The sequence below is a fragment of the Pieris brassicae genome, chromosome 3 (assembly GCF_905147105.1).
Source record: "Pieris brassicae chromosome 3, ilPieBrab1.1, whole genome shotgun sequence".
In the NCBI taxonomy this organism is placed as follows: Eukaryota; Metazoa; Arthropoda; class Insecta; order Lepidoptera; family Pieridae; genus Pieris; species Pieris brassicae.
Genome location: NC_059667.1, coordinates 12,611,079 through 12,632,779, shown reverse-complemented (window position 1 = coordinate 12,632,779; position 21,701 = coordinate 12,611,079). Strand labels below are relative to the sequence as shown.

Below are 21,701 nucleotides of genomic sequence, written 5' to 3'. Positions count from 1 at the left end.
TAATACAATTGACATAATTAAATCCGGCCCTATCGCTTTCGAGCGGCCTGTTTCACGCAACCACTATGAGAATTTTTTTTTGATAAGATAGCAAGAAGTACAAAAATACATATCATTTCGGACAAAAATTAAGTTTGTTATAAAGAGCTGGAAACCCTGACACTGGTATTTTTTACTTAAATGGGTTCCCAAATCTTACACATTGTAATGCAATTGTACTTAAAATGAATAAACACATATTTTATTTATTTAAAAATAATGGAAAAAAAATCAATTAAAACATATGTAAACAGTGATCAGAACTATATTTATAAGAATACTATTTCTTAAAGTATAGGAACTAACATGAAGTAAACCACTTCTGTCAGTTCACTCAACGGACAATTAAAAACGTGTGGTAAGGAGTTATGTCATTATTTATTTCCAAACATTGTGCCATGTGTGCTGTTTTCGAGAGGTTAGTTTTCTAGGTATAAGAAAACAGTCGTACCAATGAAACTTGTATAAAATAAACTATAATCTATAAATGTACAACTAAACATTTTAATTTTTATTACTTTATTATTATGTATATTGTAACGTTTATCGTATTAAATTTTCATTAATTGAATAGAAAGATATGACTTGACGATAACTAGACGTCTGATAATGGCCGTGATTTACAATGGGCTTTTAATATTGATAAAAATATGAAAAGATATTATATTAGCTTTGGGTCTGGGAAAAAAATTGTAATAAATTTAATTTAAGAATCAACATTTAAATTTTCCAAAAACTCGCCAAAGATTAGATTCTACCTAAAAAGAATATTTACGTTAATTTATGAACAGATGCATAATAAAGCACCAAGTGACTAATTAATCCCCAAACGTCAGATTAAAGATTATATGTATATTTGATAACATACATCATGAAGTAATTGAATAAATTCCTAAAACTGATAATATTTGAATCGATAATAGATATTTTTTTTATTGATTTAAGCCAGGGCTTGATTGGTTTTAATGAATTATGGATGAGGATTAAGGCAACCAATGTCCAATGGCCGTAGTATTTTGATTAGTTTCATCCCGTAATAGTGCCAACTAGATAAAGAACAAGGCTCTCATGTCAGTATGTTCCTACACATCTAAATATTTAGATTGTAATACCCACAGGTATTTACAGGTATTAGAATCTAGATATTTTATTTATATAGAATATTTCTGGTTATACTATACTTCCACTTGAAGAAGTTCTTAGCAACTTTTTGCAGCTTTGCAGGGCCGGACATTTTTTTATATTGTGGAATCTTTTATATTACTCAGGGAAATATAGCTAATTTAGTAATTTTTGAGTATATAAATTTAAAAAAAGCTTTATGTAAAATAACATTTTAATGAAAAATTACATTCATAATTTTATGAAAACATTTTAGATCTTTCGAGCATGTATTTAGTCAAATTAGACATAAACATAATTCAGTCTCTGTAATTACATGATCCTAAAGTAGCAACATTTGATTTTAATCACTGGCAACACCATACCAAAATTATTTATAAAGTAACATTCAAATAAATCCAATCTAACAATTAATTGAAAAATGCACCGATTGTCGTAAATATTTTTATTTACAAATTCAGTCTGTAAAGTTACAAAAATAAGTTCAAGAATTTTGATTACACAAAATATATGCAATCTCGTACATTAAAGGTGAAACTAAAATTAAAAATAAATTTATAAAAATATACACAGATAACAGACATTTATCAATCAATCTACATTGACAAGGCATCAAATACGCGTTGACAACATGTCAAAATGCGTTGACAAACTGTCAATGTACACTGTTAATGTCAACCCATTTAATATAATACATTTATTTAAGGGCAAAAATGCCAAAAATATGTCATTCTTTTAAATGATACACTTTGGATTAAAATGAAACTACTTTGTACAAATATCCCAATGTTACATGCTTTATGGTCACAGGTTTTAATAGACGCTAGTTAACTGGACATTGATATAATTCAAGTAACTTAAACAATTGTTAGAAAAGGAAAAGTGCATTCTGCTAGTTTATGGTTAGGATATCCCTTGTCAAAAATAATGCCATTTAAAATAGCTCGGTACTTAAAGTGTCACTCCAATCGTATCGACGCACAAAAATCATGTCAAAAAAGTTTTTACTTAATTTTCAGTAAACTAAATGAAAATACATACAATAACGATTGCGATCCCCACTACTGTTTTAAAGTGTACAATCACGTACAAAACCTTTTTTGTATTTACAGAGTACTGGTGCACGTCTGTGTGCAATTCAATTTCTAAATAATATATTTAAAAACTTAAAAAAAAACATTGACTGATATTGTACCATTTACTAAAAAACTAATGGACGCTTTAAAGAAATCTAGTCATTTCTACTAAAACCGAAAACTAAATGCTAAAACCCTGCTATACTTAGGTTTTTCATTGGTCATTAAAAACATTTTCTTGTCATTTGGCAGTAAACTAATATAATTCTCCTTTTTTGTGTAGGGTAAGCTTGATAGGCTCTAATTAAGCTGAAATCGAAGCCTATCAATTTTCACAGGTAACCATAGTCATATAATATATAATTTCGTGAAAAACTTGTGCTTCTTCTTAACTAAACTGAAAATCAGTACATAACTTCGTAAACTGTCGCTTTTTTATCTCCAGAGCCCGTCACAATGAACTTATCGTCTGATGACACGTCACAACTAAGCACTGAAGAGGATTCCTTTGACTGAAAAATTGAATTATTGAAATAAAAAAAAAACTTAGGCATATAGTTTCTGTAACATATCGTCCCTTGTCGTGAATTGAAAGCAAGACTTGAGGGTTGAGTGTCGCACGCGCATATCTAAGAATTATCCTATTTGACGTCATTAAATAATTATCAGTTTGACGTATGTATGTGATATGGAATTTGATATTTTATAATAAGTCCCAACTATGTGCTGAATCCCGTGTGCCCACAAATTACTTGAAAAATATAAGTCATACCGAGATTTTAATTGAAATTATTTATTTTCCATCTCCGGGATCCTTTCAAATTCTATCAGAAATAATTCTGTTGCTACTTCTAATCAAAATAAAAAAATGAATAGTACTACAGATGAATTTAAATATATTTTTTTTTATCGGGAATCGTACCCATGACCTACCCCAAATTTGTGCCTAGTAAAAAAAGCAATAACCAAAACTGAAAGAAGTATAAATAATGGATAATTTTTACAAAAAGCTTTCTATAACATTTGACTTGACGTCTGTGTGTTAGAGACCTATGTTTGTGTGTGTCAATGTACCTGGAATATACTAGCGCCATACGGCGTTCTCCAGGCGTTGAGTAGATTATCTTTTCCCGTGGACACGAACCACTTGCCACTCGCCGCGAACCTTAGCGAGAGGACACAAGACTCGTGTAACACTAGCTGATATCTATCGGGTTTGCCCGCGTGCAATACTTCCACGTGGGAGTTCTCCATGCCGACGGCCAGCCAGGAACCTGGAATTTATTAATATTAAAAAAAACTAAATACTAATAAAAATAAACTTATTAATTAGGAAATTAAAAAAATTACAGATAAAGTGTTTCAGAATCTAATCGCGAACATGACAAAAAAAATCAATGGCGCAAAAAAAATTTTTAGGTTTGGACCTCAGAATTCTGTATCTGTTCATGATCATATATCAATAAATTAAGCAAGTAGATGATCAGCCTTTTGTGCCTGACGCACGGCGTCAACTTTTTGTGTCTAAGGCAAGTCGGTTTCCTCACGATGTTTTCCTTCACCTTTCGAGCTAATGTTAAACGCGCACAGAAAGAAAATCCATTGGTGCACCGTCGGGGATCGAACCTACGACCTCAAGGATGAGAGCCGAACGCTGAAGCGACTTGGCCAACACCGCTCATCTAATACATATTTAATATTGGTATGGTCTTACCTGTAGGACAGTATCCCAACGAGAAGATCTGACTTGAGAAGTCGTGCTGGTGCAGTTGTCTTCCCTCCCTCAGGTCCCAGGAACGCACAGTATTGTCTAATCCACCCGTCCATAGTCGAGTTCCATCCGGACTTATGTCTATACAAGATGCACCGTCCGTGTGACCTGTGCATATACGTTATATTAACCCAACCTATTATGTTCCATGGCCTTCTTATAGTGTCATATCCAGCTGACTTCGTTTAACAATCAAATTGCCCCCTGCCCAACGTTGTGAAACAAAGCTCTAAGTTATTGCCCCCATTAGAAGCTCTATCTCTACTCAATGAAGATGATCAGTTACAAACAAATAAAAATTACTAGAGTTAAGAAAAGTTATAGAAAGCTCATTGAGCTAATTACAAATAGATAAGTTTAAAAATACAGTTTGAACACACAAACACACGCGACCTCAGGATATTTCAGAGAGAGAACAGTCGGGGATCGAACACACGACCGGAGTTGATCGCGCCTAGTGACTAGGCTCTGAACTTGATTAATGTCCGATTTAAAAAAATCAGATTGATATATTGGTATAGTGGACGTATTTTACATCAAAGCATTTTTTTTTTTAATTTCACTGTTGGTGTATTACAAATTAAATGAATAACGAATAATTATACCAATACAGAGAGGAAATGCTGCCAAGGTTTTTAATTTTCTTTTTAATTATTTTTATTATTACATTTTAAATAAATATATAATAAATAAAAATAAATCCATACCTTGGAATTGCCTAACTAATGTTTGATTATGAAGATCCCAGACTGCGATATTGCCATCGGAGCAACAACTGAAGCACACCTGAAATTGATGATACAACAATACATACAATTTGAATATAATTTTGGAAATAGATCCCCAGCGAACCCCAGAACCTTTGCTGTCTGCTTTAGATTTTTGAAGCTATTTCGTGATTGTTATTTTTTTAAATAGAGATGTTGGTCGGCCGTTACACGGCATCGTTCGGTAGGTCTCAAGTTGCCGGTTTCCTCGTGAAGTTTTCACCATACGAGTGGGTGTTACATGCGCAAATTGACATAAAAAATTATTGGTTGGGGTTCGAACCTACAAACACTAGTCTAACATTATTAATAGTGGAAAAATTAACCTACTGAAATGATTTCAAGAATTATTTCATTAATCAAAATTAAATTAAATTAGCTTTCATCAGTTTCGAATATAAGAATTCTCGAAATAGATCTAAAATTTAAAAAAAAATACAAATAAACTAAGAAATGCTATATTACAAAGAGAAAGGCCAGGCCCGTAAACGAAATAATATAAGGGTTTAATACCTTTTTTTTCACTTCCATTAATACCACAAGCTTGTGTACATTTATGATTTGTAACCCAATGGGAAGGACGCGTGTCTGCGCCGATTTATTAATTTTGTTAATTATTATTACGTCGAGAATCGAACCTAGGAATTTTAGATGAGCCATGTGCGTTCAGAATTGAGGCTACAATAAAATATGTTTTAAAAACCTAATTAAGAAATAAAAATACATTCAAATCTATGTACTATGTTATTTTACATACATTTAAAATAAAAAATAAATAAAAACAAATATATGCAAACAATCAAATATATTTTTATTAATTACCTTAGAATCAGGACTTATTGCTAGGGCATAGCAGGCCGGGGCTGACGAAGTGAGTTCTGCTCTCATTCGAGGTGTAGGAGAAGACAAATCCCAGATGGAGAGATTGGAGGCCTCACCTCCGACCAACAATGTCCTGCCATCTGGTAGGAGTTTTACGGATCTGATGTAATTATCTCTTTGCTGGAATGAGATTAATAAAAGTTTAATAAAGCGAAACAAACTTTTTTTTTTGATTTTTTAAAGAGATTTTCCAATGTTAAGCACGAAATGGACTTCAAAATATGGACGTATAATAATTTTCATATGTATTTACAAGATGCATATGTCACCGTAAAATTGTAAATTAATATTCGGTAGATAAATGTTATTATTCGGTAGATTGTAATCTATCGAAGTGAAACCGTCAAATTGTAAAACACGACTCGCGCGATGATTGGTTGAACGGCACCACCATATTTGTTTGTTCTACGGTCTACTATAAAGCCGACCAATCAGGGAAAGCCTTCGGACAGCTGACAATTTGACAATTTTACGATTGTAATTTGACAGTTTCACTTGAATAGATTACAACCTAACGGTATTTACAATTTACGGTGAGACATATACAGACTCGAAGACGTTTGTAATATATGTTAATCACTTTCATACAAATCTAATATGAAGCCTCCAACTGGGCTTTTTAAAATATTGTCTTTGTATTTTTCATTTCATTAGTTGTGTTGTAAAATGTTTACAATTAATTCAAATCTTTATAATATAACGTTTGTAAACTACAAATTGGGATTGATTAAAGTAATGTATGCGCAAACAGAATTTCCAAATTACAACAGTCAAGACTCCTTCAAAAAACACGAACTGTTCAATTTCATATCACAATTCAAAGTACCTTTGATATGTATCCTAATAAACTTATATTTTTATTATTTAATTAATTTTTCCCTTATATGTATAAAGCAACGACTCTTAGAGTCAAATCTTTTGAATTGTATTTTTATCTCATTGATAAAAAACACAATATACATTTTTAATGTGATTTATAGATAAACATGATTATTTCGCAGAAAATAAAAATAAACATAAGGATAGGATAAGGAAGGAAGGCGAAGGGCAAGGCTGCTTGCGATAACAAGGGCCGGAGCCAGTCTGTCGCACAGATCGCCCCGTTATCAAAGACGTTACGCCTTTTGAATGCAGTCTCCGACACTATTGACATATTTTTAAGTTCGCAGAGTGAATTCACAGTAGCGATATTGTATATGTTGCAGTAAAGAAGTTAAATCAGAGAGTTAATTGAATCTCTAGACAGTTAATTAAATGTCGATTTTCAATCAAGGCACTAGCATTTTGATTTAAATAAAGCAGCGTCGAAAACGTTTAACTATCTTTCTGATATCTGTCGGACCGAAAGCCAGCGTGTTATTTAACAATGTAAAACAAAATAGCAAAACAAGACTCCGGCATGATTATTTTATTTGATATTGTTATTTCGGTGTGATCGTGAAGAACGGAGGGCTTGGAAATTCCGTCTTTGCTTTATTGTAAATGGTTAGGCTAGGTAAGTCTAGTTGCCTAGGAACGTTTAGGAAACTCGTTAAACGTTTCGTTCACTCACTCGATTGAATATCGATTTTCAGCTAACTGTCTAGAGATTCAATTAACTCTCTGATTTAACTACTTCACTGCGACATATATATTACGTGTTTAAGTATATAATATTATTAGAAAAGTCCTTAAGTATAATTTATGTATTTTTGTAGTAAATAAATATTTAAATCCACTTGAAGCTCACCAAACAGTCCAACTGGGATAAAGGCTCCAACGTGTTAGGCGAACCGGGGCTTGTGATATCCCATAGTTTGACACAACCTTTGCCGCCAGTGTACGCATGCCTTGCCCCACTGCTTAGAGATAGGGCCACCGCACACACGACTTCGCCGTGGGGTAAAGCTGCCACCTGCCTAGCGCCACGGGGAATTCCCGGGCCTACGAGCGCGTCCGCGGGAAAAGGCACTGGTTGGAGCGGACCGCCGCATGTGTGGTATGAGTATGCACTGAAATTTTATAGAAAAAAATAAATATCTTTATATAAGAGGGTAATGATCCTCTAAAGATCACTATAAATACTAGACTAAATATATATACCATACGGGTTTGTTTGTCTGAAAGGCTTAAAAAATACTGGTCCGAATTGAGAAATTATTCATTTTAAGTACAATTGCATTACAATGTGTAAGATTTCGGAACTCTTTTAAGTAAAAAATAACTGTGTCAGGGTTTCCAGCTCTTTCATAACAAACTTAATTATACATTCCTTAAAATATTTAATTTATATATCATTTAGTTACATCATATATATTACAGAAATTATACTTGTATATATGATGATGATGATGGGAACGTTCCGACTTAGACGGATACAAAAATTTCGCAATAAACAATGAATATAAAAACACCGACTCTTTTGATTCTTTTTTTGTTGTAAAGGAGATCTTAAGAAAGGAGTGGGAGGATCCAGAGTAATCGAGAAACCTTCAAAAAATCTAAGTGGCCTTTTCATTTTTTTAAGATCAAATTTTACATCGTCTATGACTTTTTGTGAGGTTTGATAAGTTTAAGTTTGATTCCCGTACTTCAAAAATGTATTAGAATTCGACATACGAATCGCTTAGTTCGTGCTCGTTTCTGAATCTCACTCTATGACATTAAAATGAAACTTCTGGAATACCAAAAAAAAGTTAACTAATGTTAAACTTGAGTAAAGAGAAATACTTTTCGCGATTAATGTAATTGAAACTCGAAAATTTAAACTGACTAGAATTCCAAGTGTAGGTTATTTAGAAAATCACAAATAACTAAGTGTTAAGAAATTTGTATGTTGATTTCAGAAATGGTTAAGATATTTTTTTAAAGTTTGATTATATATCCTATATCAATAAAAATGTAAATAAACATAGTATGTAATAAAATCTTACGGTTTGGCAGGTGGCATCCCATTGGTCCTGTGGCCATCGTAGGGTAAGGGCGTTCTGTACGCGGCATATGGTGGAAACGCATACCTTCCCGTTGGGGTTGGAGCGCGTCCTTTAGCACCGGGCGTTCCTGGTTTCTCCTGTATTTTTTAATTATTTTTAGTAGTTTCAATACCATTATTGTCTTAAGTAGTTTATATTGCTATATGTCGAAAATAATCAGCACGATGTCATTTATTCTATTAGAATGGCAACACTATTCAGTATCATAGTCATCTTACAAGTTATAAATTGTCAATGTCAATAGTTTTGTAGTGCCTTGCGATCATCGAGTTCCAATAGCTTTACTACCGGCGCCTGCGCACTTATTTAAAAATCGGCATGACGAACGACAGTCACCACGTGGTTAATACCAATCTCCCTCTTACTTACATCTTTAGAACTCTTAGGTGTAGATCTGCTAGAAGAAGACCCCGATCTCGAAGGTGGTCGAGGACCATTTTCCGTTCTCTCCCCATCCTGAGGTCTCACACTTGGAGACCCCCTTTCTTCCTCATTAGCTACATCTACAACTAAGTCCTGATCACTTTTCTCAGCATCACTATCCTGAAATGTTTAATAAAATATAGTTGTCTCTTTCCATAACTGTTTAAACATAGTTTGACAGGAAGAGACAAATGACAAATGCCTTACTAACTTGAAAGTATTTTTTTAACCAAAACGAGGATCACCTTATCACAAGATAATGCTGTGCGGGAAGAGAACTGTGGTGGGACTTCAGATAGCCGCAGTGCCAATACTTTTTTGTTGACAACCCTATTACGTCAGTATAGTTAGACAGTATGATACTCAGAAAAAAATACGTATATAATCATTGTGACTACAACTTAAAAAAACTTTATTCATATAGTACACTTATGAACGTCAACAGAAAAGATGTTAAATTGATTCTAAATTTACATTTACTACCAGTTCCCAAGTTAAAGGCGTAGAGCGGGCAAGAAACTCTCCGCCACTATTTTCAATCGCCAAGTTTTAAGTCATACAAATTGTTTGTAAGGCAGAGCCATAAATATTTGAACTGAACCCATCACAAGGATTAGGATTTTTGAAATTATTGTCATATTTATTAAAAGGTTTATTCATTAATTTACGTTGAACGAAAGTTTTGCTTTTATTCACAGATTTCGGGTTGCCTGTTGTAAAAACGAATATTCCATATAAGGATTGGTTTGGTCGTGCGATTAGATTTGTTCTGTTTCGAGTATTACACTGGTGGAAGTCACCATTTGTTTTACAATATTTTTTTGTACATACAAGACTTCAAGGATATATTGACCAGATAATGTCATACCATTTAATTCCTTAAACTTATTGCGACTGAATGAAATGACGCGTACCAAATAAGAAATATATTAATTTGCGTAACAGTCACACCGATTCTCTTTCCGCATATAATCTATTATAATAAGAATGTCTCCTTGTTATGTATTTCAGAATTAAATCAAAACATATTTTTTTAGGTTTACAGTCGTAGTCAATTAATGCCGGAAAAAATGAGGCATTGTTCAGTGAGCTTTTAAGGTTCTCAATGGATACAGCATTGGCTTTTTTTTTGTATATTTGATCTCTAGTAATTAAGCTCCACCATAGTATTTTTAAATGTCTAAACTGTTTATGGGAGATCGCTTAGTAAAGCTGCGACTATCTTTAGATTAATATTGCTTTCCAGGTCAAAGTGTAATATTATGTGAATGTGCGTAAAATTGGTCTCGTATTTTAAATTTATTACCCTAGATATAAGAAATACAAACATACACTAGACACAGAGACAGGTACCTTGTCTTCTTTGCGTCGTTTGGCGTCGAGTGGTTCTGGCTCAGCTGGTGACCGCGGCCGATATTTATGTTCGCGTTCGTGAGGTGATACGGAATGACGCTGGGAATTAGCAATAAAATCGAGTTAGCAATTGATCAAAACATCATTTATTCATTGAGGAAGCTTATTAACAATACATCAATAAAAATGTTTAAAAAATTCAATGCTTCTACATTGTTCAGTTCTCAAATCATGGCCGACTCTTTTCAATCTGCAATTTATAAATGTTTGTAAGGAGTAAAATGTATACCATTAATATATTTTTAAACGTCTACTTTGTATATAGACGAGACTGTCTTTGGGAGCGTTCAAGTATTACGTCACACAATTTTTGGATATCCTTAGACCCCCCATGAAACGCGCCGTAAAGATTCTGTATCCAATAGTAAAACGTTTCCTGACCAACCCGTGACTCTTTATACCTAAAACGTACCATTATGTGGTGTAAAGTACTGGAATGTGGAAAATAATATTAACAATACCGCGTAATTAATCCCCCCAACCATTTTTAGGTTTAAGGACTCACTGGAGTTGGTCACGAAACATTTTACTATTGGATACAGAAACGTTACGGCGCGTTTCATGGGGGTCAAGAATCTCAAAAAATTGCGTGACGTAATACTTGAATGTTCCCTTTTGTCTGAAGGTACTAAACGTTGATCGCCTTGAGTGATTTTTGTATACAAAATGAAATATTAAAACCAGGCAACATAGTTTAAACCTTTTTGTTATATCGTATATTCATATTATATAATTTAAATATTTGTACCTGTTGAGCCATAGCTCTTGAAGCATGCCGGTCGTCATCTCTAGGTGGAGGCTGTCCCGGTAATAAAGGGGGAGGAGCTGGACCTGATAACGGAGGCTTTATGTCCGAAGGCGGTGGTAGCTCCACCTATAAATTATTCCTATATTGGCTTTCTTGCTAAACGATGTTATTAATCATATATAGGAGATTATACTATGTAATTAAGTACTCAATGTATTTTCAATTTAAAGATAATATTTACAAAAATAGTCAAATCTGATTACACTATGTATACGAAGAACATTGAGTACTAACAAGGACTTAGTATAATTTAGTGTGTGGGAATGTGTAATGTATGAGGGTGTGTGTTTTTATGTGATCTTAAAATTCCATTCGATTTGCTTATCTCCTTCGAAAAGACGTGTTTGGAGATAATATGGAATATGTTTGTATCAAGATAGTGAATAAGCAACAGCCAAGTATGGCGAGTTCCATAATCGGGAATATTTCAATTTATTATTTCACAACTTATATACAAAAGTTAAATCTCTTTGTCAGTGTAAGTATATAACAGGTGTAAGCAGGCGTCTAAGTTTTTTTTGGATTACCTTATGCGCGGGCGGCGGTAAATGTGGCGCTGTTGGTGGACCAGCACCGGGAAACAGAAGGCCACCAGCGCCTAACAACGCCCCGGCGCCTCCGACACCATGTGGTAGTGACGCTGAGGCGTGGATCTGTTGCTGCAACCAAAGCTACTATCAAACCCTGATACCGACCAACTTTAAATAATCTAAAGAGATTCAGAAACGAGACTCCCGTATGACGAAATGCAATACATTCCAGATACTGGACGCAAGAATTTCGCCGATTCGTTTCTGAGTCTTGATGAGTTATTCACTAACTAACATCTCTGATATTTATAAGCCTACAGTGTATACTAAGTCTACACTCTAACGGTGTTTGCCCACTAAATTTTACCATGAACGTGCTATACGTATCAGAACAGCCTGGAGTTAGAATAATAGTAATATAAAAGCATTGTATAACGGATTTGGTGACGTAGTAGATGTGTATAATGCGCGAATGATACCCATGTTATATGCATTTATGTCTAACACAATCATAGCACGATCATGATACACGGTGTAGAGGGCGGACTTCTTTATGATTGACATCTTGTCTTTTAATGTTATACTATAAGTGTCTTTTTACTTTATATTTTTAATGTATAATTTTTTTTAGTTTAGTTTGTTTTTTTTTGTTCCTGTTTAGTTTTGTCTTAATAAATGTGCATAACATGTATTTCTGCACTACTTGCCTATCTTATGTAATTTAATACATTTTTATTTTTCTTTACTCACAGTGGTTGCCTGGAGGAGATCGCTCGATAGCGATAAGGCCGCCAGTTGCCCTCCTTTTGATTTAATTATGTTCATTTTTTTTATTGTAGTGTAACGAATCGTAAATAAATAAACAAATATAAGACCTGTTTAAGAACATTTGATACATGTTCATGATATATATTCTCGCAAGATCTTCCCACAACACGCAAAAAAGTTACGTGCCGGGAACTATTCTAATTAGTGTAGTTCTGTATGAGAAATCCCTGTTTTATACTAAAAGAGAGAAAAACTACTTATACTGTCACAGTATTTTATTTTATGAATAAAGATATCAGAGATTCATAAGGAAATCAGTCACATTGCACTGTTTGTAGATTTCCTTTGTCTCTTACACTCACAAGAGACAGAAAGAGATAAAACATAAATTTATTTAGTACAATAAGACTGGGTTTTATAAGGCGGTTACTCGCTAGCCAGTTCAGGATACTGGAACTTACTTCGTCCTATATTAAACGTAAAGATTATTTTTACAACTACTTGTTGATAGCAACAAAACATGTAAATCTCTATAAAGCCATTCAAGTGCTCAGTGCTAAACTGCGTGAAGTGATTGGTGATGGTGTTAAATGGAATGTGAAGTAAGAAAACAGTTTTATGAGTGCGTCGATATCAAATAGAAATGGTTATATTAATGACCGAGATATTGATTTAATGTCGCCGTCGTAGCCAACCAGCTTAATAAGCCGTTCAATTAACAGCCTAGCCTTTTAACTAAACAGCGCCGTGTAACTAGCGGCCTGAAAGATATTCAACCCTATTCTACATTTAATAAACTGGCTGGCTTATGCTTAGGCCATTCGTACTATCATGTGACAGAAATAAAAAAGCTGATATATCTGACATAAAAAAATCTTAGTTAGTTAGAAAGTTATTAGTGTTCATACGCTTACCGTTAATCACTACACTCTTCCATACATATCTTAAAAGTTTGGAAAATATGATCAAATTTGCTGTTTGCCGACGCTTTATTGACAGTATGGAGTATGTGGCAGAAAGTGAAACTAATTTTTTTGTTAGGCAATGTAACGTCATCGATTCAAGTCATTGAATGCCTAGCTGTTTGATCAAATGGCTGAATGTCATTCAGCCCGCTAGTTGAACGGCGCTGTTTAGTTAAAAAGCTAGGCTACGACAAGGCTGTTAAAAAAGCTAGGCTGTTAATAAAACGGCTTATTGAGCTAGTTGGCTACGACATCGCCATTAAAACGCAATCTCAATAAATAAGTTAGTGTACTGTAATATTTCTATACCTAGCTTACGATAACGTCAAATGTATGGACAACTGATATGTTATTGACAAGATTTTAATCATCAATTAGGTGACAAGTATTTTTATCACCTTGTTTTAACATTGGTAGCAAAAAAATCCGACCTGCCAATAATAAACATCAATTGAAAGATTGATATGTACTGATTTACGGAAAAATCAATGCCATTTAATGCTGATGAACATGATAAAGAAAAATTAAAAACTAGATAATACTGACAATGTGTTAAGTCATTCTGAACTAACGGAAGTCTGTAAAACTAACAATTAATAGTGATTCAAAATTAAATATTAATTAGTTTTATATTATTATATAATATGTATATACTATTATATACACAGTAACTATGTTTTAACATTTGCGACAAGCGGTGTCAACATACCATAACATTTTCGTCTGTATTTTATATCTATTAGATTTAAAAATATCTACTATTGCCATAAACCGCATGGGGTGTAGTCTAAAGGCCTAGAACACACTATATACGAACTAGAGACGTAAAGTTCTTTTTAAACCCATAACAAATTGATCCGGTACAAATAAGTATTTTTATTTAATTTTAAGGCGAAAATGCATTTTACTTTGGTTTTATAAATCTTTATTTGTTTATTACTGGGTAATATAATTGTATTGGCACTTATTAAGAAATAAGTTTCAATGCGTTATCTTCAACTCGAAGGGCCTTTTAATAAACAAAAGCTACTTTACAGGATAGATTCTGAGACGTTGACTTTGAATCCAATACGACATCTTACCCTACAACTTCTACAATTGTTCCATAATAAATAAATAATGAGTTTTGCATGAAATGGCAGTTCTTGCATAAATCTAGCAACACAAAGGGTTAATCACAAATGAAAACCAAGCATTTTAACTAACTTACAAGCAGTTGCTGCAATCCCTGCTGTTGTTGTTGCTGCGGACAACATTTAAGAAAAGTCTTTATTAATTTTTACAATTCTTCCCGAAACATATCGTACGATTTCTACGAAAACTCATCAAGCATATTGGTATTACTTTCTGTCAGTATAAGATATCTTTGGAAGTTTTATACCAAATACACAATAAAGAGTCTTTAGGTTTAGTAATTATTTTGTTTGTATTCTCAAGGATACGAACAAAAAACTTACCCCTATAATAGCATTAAGTTCAGACATAGTGACCTGCTTAGCTCTTTCAACGGCGGAGGCAACTTGTTGCTGGTGTTCTTGTGCAAGAAACGGCAGAACCTGTCCTATTATTGCGCTCAACCTCTTTGCAATCTCTGTCTGGAAATACAAAATGACTTAAAAAACTATCTCGCAAACTTTGTGTAGAATGGCTAAAAATCATACAAGTTTGTGAAAATCAAAAGCTTGCATGAACTTTATTCTTAACAAGGCAATAACATAATCTTTTGAATATTTTTACATTAGGTATGAAGATTGATTCAGATAATTAAGCACTGCTGCAACCTCAAAATTGAATTAATGTGTTTTCATTAAACACATTCTATTCAAGAGTTTTAAGATTTGGATTTTCATGTACTAAATGTACAATTGCTTATACAAATAATTATTTTCTTTGTATTGTCCATTTTAATTACTCACTTAGAAATCATACTCTTTTAAAAGACAATGTTTATGTGAACAAAGTAACAATAGCATGCAATCAAGTACAAATGTTATTAACATCTAGAGTGATTAAACAAGTTCCTTGCTAATTATTAAGAAACTATTTTAATATAATTCTTCTTGGTATACATTCAAGTATAAATGTAATTAAATTATATTTATCTGTTCTATATTTTTAATGTATCATTATCATATAATATACATATATTGTTTAAATGATAAATGGATATGGTATTACCAGTTTAAAAGACATATGTCAAAAATAGTAATTATTGTTGTATAAAAATTGTAAGACAAAGCCATCATTTCATATGCTATCTAGCCTGGAATGTCACAATTCGATAATATTTCTTATTTAGTATGATAATTTAGATAAAGGAAATAAAACATAATGTACATACTTGCTTGTGCATTTCAACATTAAGGCCGTAGGACATCTCATAATACTGAAAAGGAAGAGAAACATTTAATTATAATAAACATTAAGAAATTATACAATAATTTATATTTATAAATTAGATACACACCATTACATAATGTCTTTGCATCTCAGTTTTTTCATTAGCTAGTTTTTCACATTCTAATTTTAACCTGTAAATATAATAAGAAAATAAACTTTATCTGATTAACATACTACTCTAAATGTTAAATTTTTAACTCTTTGAACATGATTAACAGTGTTGGACACAACACCAATAATTTTAAGTAAATACTAGCTGCTTGTGCACCCTATGCTTAAACTTTGAAACAATCACTTGCTCCTTTAGAAACTATCAGTTTTTATTTTTCTTCATGTTTTTTTTATAGTCACATCAGCTAACAAAAATTCTAACTACAATAGCTAGAAACATTTTGTTATACATTGTAGGTTAATGTAATTGATAAATGAGTAGCACATTACTTACGTGTGATATTGTGCTTGTAAAAAATTAAATTCCTCTTTTATTCTTTCTAAAGTATCTGCTATTGTAAACTTTAATTGTCCAGCCGATGGCTGTGGGCCCTGCAATTAAATAATAACATAAAGGGAAACAGCAAAAGATGTACATAAGCATTTATCCAATATGTATATTGTATCCATATATATATATCCAATATGTAATTTCAAAAATAATAATGCTTCATTTGCACATTATTCAATAGTTTACACTGGTTGGTTTGGTTGGTTAGATTTTCGAAACGAATTTAGAAAAGTACTAAATCAGAACTTGTAATGTACACAATTAAAAATACAAACCCGAACAGCAGCGGCCTGATGCCGCGCAGGTGAAGGATACATGTTATTATCAAAAACACGCAATTAATATACACATATAATTTAATGTCTTAACTCGTAACACACTGTGCAAACTGTGGGATCAGCGGCATTTCGCTTAACCTATGCTATAACACATTAAACAGTTCTCCGTAAAAACACACTGAGCACAATGATATGCACAAACTTTTAATAAAAACTTTCACAATAAAAATCATTATCTCAACATTTGTGACTAACCAAATAACGGCTAAACACTTGCTTTATAATATTACACACAATTTAATCGATATACTTATGTGCATTCATATTATCAGGTCTAATTTTTAACAAGAATATTTGGAAAATAGCTGATAAATTACTCCTCCATAAATCCACGCCGCAATTTTTTTAACTGTCACTCATGCATCATTCACAAACGTTTACAAATCATATTTGAAGGTTTTGTGTCAAATATCAATGTTTTTCGCTCGCTTGCATATGTCAATGTCTTATCTTGGAATGTCAAAAATTAACAGATTACTCTAAATCTCTTGAATTTTGTTGTTTCGATCTTTTAAGCAATAATTAAGACTCCTGAAAAAGTAAAGAAAATTTATTACCATAAGAAACTTAGGTGATAAAGATAAATTCACATAGTGTCAATAAAGAGTGCTTGGAAAAATAAAGTTTAAATGTCCAATACAAAAAACTTATGATATTTATTTATATCAATTATTTTTCTAAAAGTCTAAAAATGTAAAATGACTAACTAAATCATGATTCAATTTTCAAATTTCACTGAAAATTGTATTACTTAAACGAAAACCTAATTGTTGAAAGAGAAATTATAAAGCTACACTTATGTGTTGATTGTTGTAGATTTTTATTAAACATTAAAATAATATGACGATAATTAATAAAATAAACTCATATTTTACTATATTCAACAAATTACTAATAAAATAGAATATATATTGATTAAGATATTATTTTTATTATATATCGTAGAGTTATATAGATAAGTTTATTAAATATATACTTACTTTTCAAATCTATTTCTATGCTATAAGCAGTTAATTTACAAATTCACTTGAACTTGGGTTTAAGCACAATGGTGGCAACACTTGTAATAACGTTTAGCATTTGTTATTTAGTTTAGCATTAAGCAAATCATTTTGAATTTTGAAGGCAGATTGTGGACGTCGCGTAGCTGCCACTACTCGATAGTGAAATTAGTGTAGTGGGTCGTATTGGCGGAGTGTTTGAGATCTTTATTCTGGTTCGTTTGTTTATCACGTTATACGAAGTATGTTCCAATGATTATATTTAGAAGAAAGTGCTGTTCCTAAAGTGATATTACGTTGGATGAGTTTTTACGTTGCGAAGAGAACCATCATGGATTTCAAATCAGCCGTTTTAAACACATATAATGCTGCGCGAGACGGAAATCTAACACGTTTAAAAGTAAGTATTAATTAATATATCTTATAATAATTATAATCTATCTTTGTTACTATAAAATATATGAACTTGCAGATATTAGATATATATGACATTCCAATAATAACTCGCTAGTAAAATTAACCAATCCCTACCTATGTAAACAAGGGTATGTTAGATGTTTAAATATGTAAGCAATAATTATTTAATTTTAATCTTGTAATGGAATAAAATTAAATATGAAAGATGTACCTGCATATTGACAAATATGTTTTAAACTGTAACCTCACCACATGTTAGAATAATGCTATTATTTTTGTTCCTTGAAAGTTATTTAATAAAAAGAAATACAATTTAGTAGGTATTATGAGAGCAGCTAATTGATTATATTTAAGTAATAATATGATTTAAAGTATTTTCAGAGAAATTATAAAAAGTCTGATTATGGAGTCTTTCATGATTGAAAGGGAAATGTTAAAGCTAAGTTGCATATGTGAGCCGTACCAAATGTAAATTGTAGGCTTTTTTAAACTAGGTTAAGTGCATTGACACACACAATCAACTACCAGCACTTCCTTTTGAACTCTAGTCTTATGTGAACATTAGGTCATCTATTGAAAAAAAATGTCTTTTATGTTCCGACAATCTAACAACTTTTACTCAATACATAATATTAACATGGAAAATCTCGTATAAATTGGTATGTATTGTACCCTAAATTCATAAACTGAATTTTGATTGTTTTTACAAAGAGTAACAATGATAAAAAATAACTTAAGTGTGCATGAAATCCAACTATTATCTATTAATGGAACTAAAAATTATGCCATGAGCTATTTAATATAATAAAAAAATATGGCATTAATTTAAAACTAAAAATATAAACCTTTTTATCTGATATAAACTTGAACTTCTATCATTGTTTATGTAACTCAATATTTTAATCCAGTGCTTTGCAGCATGTCTTTTGGTGTACATAACTGCTGTATAATTTGTGTTTATTTCTGGTAAAGAAAATTTATTTTAATAATTATTAATAATAAAATAGCTAGACCAACTTCATATTATTAAAGAAAATTTGATTGTGTATGCCATCCAAATTCATGAAATGACAATAATTTCTTCCTTTTTTTAGATTAATTAATTTTATACAAATCCTTATTACATACAAGAAAAAACACTCTGTTCTTGAAATGTAATATGGCAGTCAACACTTTGACCTTAAAATAGTATGTCCACTCATTGCAGATGTGCTACCATTTTAGTATCATAAGTGTACACTAATAACATTCACATTATACAACATCAATTCTGTGCAGTAAAGGAAGACATTTGATGCATTTTAGCCATATAAATATAAAGATGTTATTATCAAATAAGGGGCAGTTCAAATATTATGTAAGCACTATAGGGGGGGAGGAGGTGGTCTTTGATTTTCTTATTTGTTGATTATGTCAACAGTAATTATTTACTTTTTTAAACATATACCCCACACATTGTCTATGTTTGAAAACGAAAGCTTTTTTGAGGATTCCTACAAAAAATTAATATGTTTATGTACTTTTATTTTTGAGAGCTTTGCTTACTTTTACTGACAAGAGGAAGGAGGTGGGGATAAATTGCAGTAATTCTGCTTACATAATACTTGAAGGGCTAATTTGAATTTAAAATTTGATACTTTTTAGTATTGTAAATTTGGTTGTAAATTTTTTGATAATATTTACAATCTAAGGTAAAATTAATTAATTTATAATAATAACAACTAATAATGTTTATAAGTAATGCCATAGAATTTACTTCATTATAGCCTAAATATGAATTAATTGAACATAAAACTAAAAGATAAAATTTATTTAAACATTCAAACTACCCACATCTTTTAACTAATAATAAATCTAGTCTCTCTTGTGAACTTCTGTAGTATATAATTAAAGATATTCACCTTCAAAGAGGCCTATATTATTGACTGTCTCATAAATGTACATACACAATAAACTGAGTAGCTAATGTTAATAAGCACTTTCAGTTTAATTGAATTATCTCAATAATATCAGAATTAACTCAAAAGTACTTACTTGATTTATAGATTTGGACAGTAGGTATTTATAGACAGCTGTAAGATTATATTTAATGTCTATGATTTTATTTATTTAATATTAATATAAATGGAAGACAAGCATTTACAACTTTGATAGAACTTATACTTTATATTATGAAAGATATTTCAAATAAGACATGTTGATGTGGATAACCAAAAAGGTTGGCTTGATACCCTTGGTAAAACCATATTTATTTTTAGATAGCAGACACCATAATTATCGATTTGCCTTTAAAATAATAATGAAACACGCATTATATGTCTACATGGGTTAAGGGAGTTCACTAATATTTATAAATACATATTTGTAGTTTGAATGTTGCTAAGCTACTTTAAATATAATTATGCAATGCCCAATGTTGTAACTGTACATTTAGGCAACGCTATTACGATATCTGGGACGAAGGCGAATTTAGCAACCTAATTTTTTATCGATACGCTAAAACCACTTGTATTCATACCGCGATACATTTATAGAATCCTATACATACATTGTCAGAACTACTTTAGTTTTGTTACGATTTAAATTGACGACTATTGAGATTTTCTTGATTGAATATCTTATTTAATTTTTTTTTAGATTTTGTTGTTAATTATCATGTAAATAGACCTGATTACCTGTAATACTACCATTATATTATTAATAACGATGGCGTTTTCATTATTCATTGAGCACTGAACAAAAAAGTTAAATTATTATATCTGTACTAAAAACAAGTAATTTCGCGATCTCAATAAGAACCGATCTAACGGGTTCCTATGGCATCCATAATAATTTAATGTAATGTCTTTCATTTCCAGCATAATTATGTCGACAACCATTTTAGGATTTAGTTTGTACAGACGACTCCCGTTCAACAATGTTTTTTTCGATCGCAATTGAGTTTTTTTGATAATATTGTTTTATTTGTCTACACAATATTAAATACATATATTAAATTTATAAATTATGTGTGTGTATTGATAATAGCTTTGATTAAAATAAATTAAAATATTTAAATAAATAATCAAAGCGCCTTTTGAAAGAAGAGTGCTATCGTATTAAATTACTCTGGATGGATATTTCTTATCTAAAAATATATATAACATCTTGGTGGAATTTAATGAATATCTAAGTAATATATATATATGTCGGCTACGCTATGGGCTTTCTGTAGAAATTATACGACTCGTAGTAATACCGATTGGTATTTAGAAGCAGTAAGCCAATTGGGACTTATTTCCTATAAAACCTAAAACGTCACTCAAGTTAGTTGTTCCTTAGTGTAGCTAACAAATCACGACTTATTAATGTTGATATTTTACGCACGCGGAAGTCACGCTTAAATTATTGTGCCATTTATATTCCTATGTAATAGACGAATAGACCAGACGCCATATTTTTTTTTGTTATTATTTATTTTTGCATGAAGATCTCGTAAGGAAAAGACGTTTCTGAGTAGTATTTAAT

The 21,701-nt window shown here is 31.6% G+C and overlaps 2 protein-coding genes across 11 annotated transcripts in view; one reads left to right on the top strand and one right to left on the bottom strand.

Moving 5' to 3' along the window:
• Positions 1-1,358: 1,358 nt before the first annotated feature.
• On the bottom strand, positions 1,359-17,200 carry LOC123706843 (protein groucho-like). 9 transcript variants are annotated; one of them, XM_045656342.1, is made up of 17 exons: positions 16,714-17,200; positions 16,382-16,479; positions 16,004-16,067; positions 15,878-15,922; positions 14,994-15,131; positions 14,747-14,779; positions 11,801-11,932; positions 11,214-11,309; positions 10,385-10,504; positions 8,999-9,172; positions 8,570-8,706; positions 7,387-7,648; positions 5,598-5,777; positions 4,716-4,794; positions 3,952-4,116; positions 3,312-3,511; positions 1,359-2,749 (listed from the first exon to the last, which is right to left on the bottom strand). In XM_045656342.1, the coding sequence occupies exons 1-17, from the start codon at positions 16,753-16,755 to the stop codon at positions 2,642-2,644; spliced, it is 2,073 nt and encodes a 690-aa protein (XP_045512298.1). In that variant the 5' UTR covers positions 16,756-17,200; the 3' UTR covers positions 1,359-2,641. The 9 variants fall into 9 exon arrangements, with proteins under 9 accessions (XP_045512298.1, XP_045512296.1, XP_045512302.1 ...); XM_045656340.1 differs by having other exon boundaries at positions 1,360-2,749; positions 11,214-11,339; positions 11,801-11,926; positions 16,714-17,199; XM_045656346.1 differs by having other exon boundaries at positions 1,360-2,749; positions 11,214-11,339; positions 11,801-11,926; positions 15,027-15,131; positions 16,714-17,199.
• A 698-nt stretch (positions 17,201-17,898) lies between these two features.
• The window catches only part of LOC123707610 (protein fem-1 homolog CG6966), a 120,974-nt gene continuing 117,171 nt past the window's right edge, over positions 17,899-21,701 (top strand). For both annotated transcript variants that reach the window (XM_045657829.1, XM_045657833.1), the window contains exon 1: positions 17,899-18,177. In XM_045657829.1, coding sequence (XP_045513785.1) covers positions 18,079-18,177 — 99 coding nt within the window. In that variant the 5' untranslated portion in view covers positions 17,899-18,078. The remainder of the gene's footprint in view (positions 18,178-21,701) is intronic.

Coding starts and splice junctions, on each gene's coding strand:
- LOC123706843 (XM_045656339.1), bottom strand. CDS start 16,755: ATGTATCCTTCACCTGCGCGGCATCAGGCCGCTGCTGTTCGG. Junction 11,340..11,800: donor TACCGCCGCCCGCGCATAAG/GTAATCCAAAAA, acceptor AATAATTTATAG/GTGGAGCTACCACCGCCTTC. Junction 8,707..8,998: donor CACCTAAGAGTTCTAAAGAT/GTAAGTAAGAGG, acceptor TAAAAAATACAG/GAGAAACCAGGAACGCCCGG.